The sequence below is a fragment of the Priapulus caudatus genome, unplaced genomic scaffold (assembly GCF_000485595.1).
Source record: "Priapulus caudatus unplaced genomic scaffold, Priapulus_caudatus-5.0.1 Scaffold45, whole genome shotgun sequence".
NCBI classification, from domain to species: Eukaryota; Metazoa; Priapulida; class Priapulimorpha; order Priapulimorphida; family Priapulidae; genus Priapulus; species Priapulus caudatus.
In genome coordinates, this window is record NW_014577106.1 from 428,953 (window position 1) to 436,753 (window position 7,801).

The 7,801-nt window shown below is 53.8% G+C and overlaps 1 protein-coding gene across 1 annotated transcript in view; it reads right to left on the reverse strand.

Annotated features, from left to right (window-relative positions):
- Nucleotides 1–7,801, reverse strand: part of LOC106820743 (lipoma HMGIC fusion partner-like 2 protein) — a 27,836-nt gene that overhangs the window by 2,248 nt on the left and 17,787 nt on the right. Inside the window, exons 2-3 of the mRNA XM_014825287.1 lie at nt 1,678–2,649; nt 889–1,002 (exon numbers count right to left, since the gene is read on the reverse strand). Of these exons, the coding sequence (XP_014680773.1) occupies nt 889–1,002; nt 1,678–2,170 (607 nt within the window). The 5' untranslated portion in view covers nt 2,171–2,649. The remainder of the gene's footprint in view (nt 1–888; nt 1,003–1,677; nt 2,650–7,801) is intronic.

The following is a 7,801-nucleotide window of genomic DNA, read 5'->3' on the forward strand; positions in this document are numbered from 1 at the left end:
AGAGAGATTAGAGACCGCTTAGATACCTATATACACATGCACGAGAGCGCGCACAAACCCGTACGCAGACTGACACACAGCAAACGCACGCGCTCACGCACACACACGCACACATGCGCGCACACACGCACGCACGCACGCACGCACGCACACCCTCCCGACACACATATATGTAATTATAGATATATATATATATATATATAGAATATATATACAATAACACACCAACAACAACACAACAAGAACCATAACACAACAATAACAAACAATAAGCAACAATAACGACAACGACAACGGGACGACAACTGATAACGATAACGACAACGACGACGACAGCGACAATGACGACGAGCGACGACGCGACACGACGACCGACAGACGACGAGAGACGACGACGACGACTCGACGACGACGAGGCTGACGACAAGTACATGGGACAACTTCCGCGGGTTCGGTCACCTGTTCCGGCTCCCGGCGGATTTCCTTTTTTAATTTCGCGCGATTGCCTATCGGCGCACGGCTGTCCTGCCAGTCAATTGAGGCATACCGCCCGCATTATTGATCACTAGCTTCACCCTCCCTCGCTCCTCTTCGGCGCTCTTCTTAACTTCCGCGCCTCTTCTAATTATATCGGTGTTCAGAGAGAGGCAGTCGCCTGGTTATCGCCCTCGGCGTGCGTGCGTGCGTGCGTGCGTGCGTGTGTGCGCGCATGTGTGCGTGTGTGTGCGTGAGCGCGTGCGTTTGCTGTGTGTGAGTCTGCGTACGGGTTTGTGCGCGCGCGCGTGCATGTGTATATAGGTATCTAAGCGGTATCTAATCTCTCTATATAGGTGTATATACGAAGAGAGAGGGCGTGCGAGCGTGCGATGTAGGCTAAGCGATGCTTACCTAGCTTGCACTTGTCTATGACGAATATCCCTGAATTGGTACCGCATAGGTGCTGCACTCTGGTGGATCCCCAGCCCACCGGATACATGACGACGGCCACGATGAAGAAGAGTCCTGGGCAAAAACAACAATATTGACCTGAAGAAATTCACTAATCTCTGTGACCCGTAATGTAACGGTGCCAAATAGCAGCAGCAGCGGGAGGGATAGAGGGAGGAAGGGAAGCTAAATTATTTAGCGAAACGTAATCCCGCTCTTCTCCCAACGTCGATGAAAATCAAATTAATTATTTAATCGACGCGATATGTTTTAATTAGCATTAAACTATCGTTCTATTTCGCTACGTGTTCGGTGTAGCAATTTGTTTTGACAGCAGTATCGATGATAACTGTCTGCTATGGCTGTTCCGGCTGCTGCTGCTGCTGCTGCTGATGCGTGCATGCATTAAAGAGTGCGTACCGTGCCATCAACAACTCATGCTCACCCTCGCACCGTCAACCGTGCCCGGGGCACAGCGCATACGCACACCCGACTTAGTCATTGCATTTGGTGATGTTGGAAACCTAATGAAAGCTCTAACTGACAGCGCATGTACGCACGCACGCACGAACGAACGTACGCACGTGTTCACAACCTATTGCCTTCGCGAGACAGCGCCCCGTTCTCGTCTCCCACCACTCCCCCACTACTCTCCCTCTTCTTCTTCCATTCACCAGCTTTTGTCTGCAAGAGTTCACGCCTGTTTATCCTTCTCCCCTCCCGCTCTCCTCCCCTTCCTCTCCCACTCACCAGCTATGGCCTGCACGAGACCACAGATGACGAACAAGCTCTTCTTGCACATCGCCTGCACGCAGAGTCCCAGCAGTCCCGTTGCTATGGTGATGAGCAGCAGCAGCAGACCGATGCCGAAGAAGATTACGGCCGTCTTCCAGAAGTTCGACCACGTCTGGTCGAGCATGTTCAGACCCTCCACGAAGGGGGCGCACGCGTCGCTGAAGAACGCGTCGTACGTTTGCAGCCGCGTGCAGCGGTTGTAGATGCCAAGCGTCACGTAATAGGGGGCGTCACTCTGCGTCGATAGCTCACCAGGGGTCGCGGCGACCGGGTCGGGCGGTCCGACTATCCACTGCGGTGACATGACGGCGGCGACGATGACGAGGCCAGTGACACAGGTCAACAGCAGCCACAGCAGCGTCCGACACGTGACGATAACGACACACGGCACTTTCTCCGTCTTCAGTTTGGTGGCACTGCTCGTTACTATCACCTGCTGTGACTTCATCTTGACACTGATGAGGCTTCTAACGACAGTGTTAACGATAGTGTCACGCCGCTAACGAAGCTGTTGACGAATGTGCGACACAGCTAACGACACTACGACACAGCTAACGACACTATGACACGACTAACGACACTGTTAACGACCGCGTCACACAGTTAAGGACACGGTGACAAGATTAACGACACCGTGAACCTGATGACGATCGTGTTAAACGATCACGTGACACAGCTATCGATACTATAAACGATCGTGTAGCACTATTAACGATCGTGTGGCACTATTAACGATTGTACGACACAGCTATCGACACTCACGCTAACGATCGTGAGAAATGTAGTTACCATGTGTAACGTTAGTGCGGGGGCGATCTCAGCTCAGCTTGAATGGCCGACGAGCGAATGGCACGCCACCGTACGGAGAGTCACATCAGCAGCTTACTGCCATCTTTCCTTGATCTTCGGCGGCCAGCGTCACGCGATCTGAATGGAAGAAAACAAGTTCCGATGTATGTACAAGCGCGTGGGCCAATTACCGCGACATCAAAGGTAAGCAAATGCGCCGAGAAAAACAGCTAGCGGAGCCGGGGGGAGTAAATGAGATCGGCAGGCTGCCTTTGGTGGCCTAATGAAGCGTGGCGGGGACGGCACTCAAGCGATTATCGGTTCGCTCGTTCTCAATGCCACGCTGTTCCTCTCACCGAGCAAGGAGGAGGAAAAGCTCGCGCCTTTATGGGAAAAAAATTCTGATAAACGCATGCGGGCACACAGACGCCCACGCACACACACGCCACACGTACGCACGCATACACGGACACACGCACCCAGGCACGCGTTTATATATAATGGCATGGATCGTTTGAAGCGGGTTAGGAATCTTCAGGGATCTCTTCGGAGCGTTTGAGATCTATGGAAATCGTCTGTCAGCCTCGCTCGCATCGCCGCCTTATACACGCGAGTCGGGACACGATAACAGCCACGTCGGGCCGCGGGCGAGAGATGTTCCGTATAATATTACATCTAAACAGTGAATCTACAAGCTCATATCGCACTCTCTGTGTCTCACTCTTTCTCTCTCTCACTCAATTTTCGCTCTTTTTCTCCCTCCCTCCTCCTTACAAACAACTATAGACACCTCATCAGCATGCTCCGTATAAGTAACCCCTCTCATTCCTGACAGGTGTCCTACGCTAGGCCCCTACCCTCATCTCCGCTACAGACAATAGCTATAGACACCCTCAACAGAATGCTCCGTATAAGTAACCCCCTCTCTCCCTCCCTCATCCTGACAGGGTCTCTAGCTAGGCCCCACCCTCGCCCTGACAGACAACTATAGACACCTCAACAGAATGCTCCGTGATGAGTAACCGCGCCTCTCTACCGCTCCCTCATCCTGACAGGGTCTCTAGTCTAGGACCTGTCCACCCTCGCCCTGACAGACAACTATAGACACCTTATCAGCATGCTCCGTATAAGTAACCCGTCCGCTCCCTTCCACGCACTCCTCTCCACGCCACCTCCCTTTTCCTCGCCCGACGCCTCTCCCTTCCTCCGCCTGCCAGGGTCTCTAGCTAGGCCTCCACCCTCTCCTTTACAGGCAACATAGACACCTCATCGAATGCTCCGTATAAAAGTTAACCCCTCCCCCTGCACACTCTACTCCACACCCTCGGCTCCCTCACCATGCTGCCCATTCTCTCCCGTCTCGCTGCATCCTGAAGGTCACTAGCTAGGCCTGCCACCCTCGCCTGACAGACCAACTATTAACAGGCGCTCATCAGAATGCATCGCATTTTTTTTGTGTTTATTTTTTTTCGTTTGATAAGTAACCCCCTCCCCGCCTCACCCTCTATCCTCCCACCCTCCTCCTCCCTCGCCCTCGTCTCCCCAGTCCTGCCAGGGTTCTCTAGCTAGGGCCTCTCAGCCCTCTGTTACCTTTACAGAAACTATAGACCGCTCCATCAGAATGCTCCGTATAAGTAACCCCCTCCCCCTCATCACTCTTCCTCTCCACCCTGCCTCCCTTCCTCGCGCCCCTCTCCCCCTTCCTCCGCTGCAGGGTCTCTAGGTCTAGGCCCCCACCTGCAGGTTCCCTTTACAGCGCGAACTATAGACCACCTCATCAGAATGCTGGCCTTATAAAGTGAACCTCCCTCCCGCCTCACGAGCTCTCTCCCACACCTCCATCCGCTGTCCTCGCTCCCCGGCTCCTTCCTCCTCCTGATCAGGTCCCTCCTAGCTAGGCCTCACCCTCTCCCTTACCAGGCAACTATAGCACCTCATCAAATGCTGCCTTATAATAACCCCTCTCCCCTCACACGCCTCTCCCACCCTCTCCCTCCCTTCGCCCTCTCTATCTCCTCGTCCTTCATCCTCAGGGTCGTCTAGCTCAGCCTCCAGCCCCTCCGAACCATTACAGAATCAATACTTAAGTACCGCCTCATCAAGAATCTCCTTTATAAGTAACTGCCCCTCCCCCTCACACTCCTCTCCAGCCTCGCATCCTTCTGCTCGCTCTCTCTCGCCTCTCTCCTCCCTGCCAGGGTGTCCTAGCTAGGCCCTACGCCTCTCCCTTACAGCAACTTATTAGACACCTCTCATTCAGAATGCTCCGTATAGTACCCCCTCCGCCTCCCTCAACACTCTCGTCCCACTCTCTCCTTCCTTCCCCTTCGCTCCTCTCTCCCTCCTCCTCCTGCCAGGGTCTCTAGCTAGGCCTCCACCCTCTCCTTTACAGGCAACTATAGACACCTCATCAGAATGCTCCGTATAAGTAACGCCCCTCGTCCCCTTGCACTACTCTCATCCCCACCACTCCTCCTTCTATCGTCTCGTCGTCTCCCTCCTCCTTCCTGCCAGGTGTCTAGCTTTAGCCTAGACCGTCTCTCCTTTACAGGCAACTATAGACACCTCATCAGAATGCTCCGTATAAGTAACCCCCTCCCGCTTCACACTCTCATGCCCTGCAGCAGCGCGTGTTCGTTAGTAATAAACGACCAGCAGATAGCAGCGCTGTCCTTTCCGCCGTCGCTGCCACCGCTGCTGGCCGTATGAATATATAACGAGCACTAGCACTATCCAAATGTTACCCCCATTACGCACTGCTGTACCCCTCTCCCCTTCCCTCATCGCGCCTTCTTCGTCCCTCCTCCGCACATTTCTTTCACCCTCCTCCGCGCCTTTATCATTCATAGTCATTACTTCCCCCTCCCTTCGTCCCGCCTTCGTCTCCTGCTTCTCTGCACGCTCCCTCCTCCTCGTCTGCACCTTGTTACTTGTTCCACCACAACCGTGTTTTCTCTTCTCTCCTTCCGTGCCTCCTCTGTATCTTCCCATTCCCTCCTCTTGTAACCTTTCTCACAACCCTCACTACCGCGCTTTCCTACTCCCGCCTCTGTATCTTCCCATTCCCTCCTCTGTACCTTTCCCCGCCCTCCACCGCGCTTTCATACTCCCTCCTCCGTACCTTCCCCACCGCGCTTTCCTACTCCCGCCTCTGTATCTTCCCATTTCCTCCTCTGTACCTTTCTCCGCCCTCCTCCGCGCTTTTACTCTCTCCACTCCGCGCTCAGATGGCGCAGCTGTTACATACAGGGTGACGAACGCAGAGGCGTATCGTGGGAATAGAGGTTGTCTCGCAGTACGGCCGCTAGGGGACACGTGGGACCCCGTGTCTTTTCTTCCGCTTCAGTGGTTCGAATGTTATCTCGAAGATTAGAATCTGCGAAGACATGTCTCGTGGGAAATATTCACGCACGCGACCCGACTTCCTGCATGGAGGACATAATGTGCGTCAGCCACTCACTCCCAGGGCAGCGTTAACTACGCGCCACCAGGCGTAGCCGCTCGATCACGTCTGCAGCCGTTAGGAATCTGCTGGCCCTCGCCTGAATCAGCAGCCGAGGTACGATTCACGGACACTAAAGATTGCTCTCCGTATATATGTAATATCCGCAGCCTTTGAACACGTTTGAATGCAATATTTCACGTGTCTGCGTGCCTTCAGGTAGGTGAAGGCGGGGTCGAAATAAGGACACGTTTGTGTATATACGTCGGCGCGCGCAAGGGGTCGCTGTGTCACGCGTAATGGGGCGCTGTGGCAACCGCGAGGGGGCGCTGTGACACGCGTGACCTTGTAGATACACGAGACCACATATGCGCTACTAACTAATTCAATGATCGATGGCAAGGTTTAGTCATCATGCTACCTCATGCTCGTCTTTCTGTCGATGCAATCAGTATTTGCAATCAACTGCCCATGTTCTCAAGTGCAAATGGGAGCGCGGGTAAGGATGAGGAGAAAGAGGAGAGCGATGAGTATTAGGAAGAGAAGGTGTAGGATGAGGAAATGTAGGAGAAGAAAAAGGAGGGGTGAAGAGGGACAACAAGAAAAAGAAAAGAGAAGGAGGAGGAAGAGGATGAGGACGATGAGCTACAGAAGGAGGAAGAGAAGGAAGAGCAGAATGAGAAGAAGGGAGACAACTATAACCTGGGGCTAGTGAATAGCGATATTCAGTAGTATATCGAGTTCGTTCTGTTAGAGTAATTCTGATAGCGAGCAGCGCTGAATGAATCGCTAACATGATTTTGGCTGGGTTAAAGGGTCTCCCGCTGCACCTATATGTATTATCCATAAACCTCGTAAAGCATTCTATAGTGAAATCCACTGACACAGGAATGAACGGCGAAACTGTTTGCGTCGTTGCACGTGCGTGTCTGCGTGCGTTAGTGCGTACGTACGTGCGCGCGTGCGTGAGTGAACGCGTGCGTACATGCGTGCGTCAGTGAGCGCGGGTTACGTGCGTGCGTGCGCGTGTGCGTGCGTGCATGATTGAACGCGTGCGTACATGCGTGCGTCAGTGAGCGCGGGTTACGTGCGTGCGTGCGCGTGTGCGTGCGTGCATGAGTGAGTGCGTTCGTACGTGTGTGCGTGAGTGAGCGCGGGTTACGTGCGGGCGTGTGCGTGCGCGTGTGCGTGCGTGCATGAGTGAGTGCGTTCGTACGTGTGTGCGTGAGTGAGCGCGGGCGTACGTGCGTGCGTACTTACCTGTGAAACCTGATGGTTCTTACCTATGCCGTACAGATTCACATGTGTGCGTTCATGTGCATGCTCCGAGCGTACGTGTGTGCGCGCACGTGCCTGTGTGTGTGCGTACGTTTGCACATACGCGGAACACGCCAGACAGAGCACCAGCCACAACACACGCACACACGCGCGCGCACGGCACACGCACCCGCACAGCAACTCACACATACTGTGCCTCCGTGTCCGTCGCTTTATGCACACAGCTTGCTTGACTCATGAGTTTCTATGAGAGACTGTAATTAGAGTAGCTTGAAGTGATTCATCATTGCCCTGCTGGTCGGACGCGCTGGCCGCGGTCTGTCGGGATATGCGCAATCGCCATGTTTGAATTCTCTCTCAGTCTCGTCTCGCTCTCTCTCATGGTCTCTCTCTCTCTCTGCCTCCTTTCTCGTGGCTCTCGTCTTTTGTCTCTCTCTCCTCATCCACTCTGGCGCTCTCTCTCTCTCTCTTCTCATCGTCATTCTCTTTCTCCTTCTCTCTTCATTCTCGTCCTCCTCGTCTCTCCTTCTTCTCTCTCTCTCTCTCTCTCCTCCTCGCTCTCTTCACTCA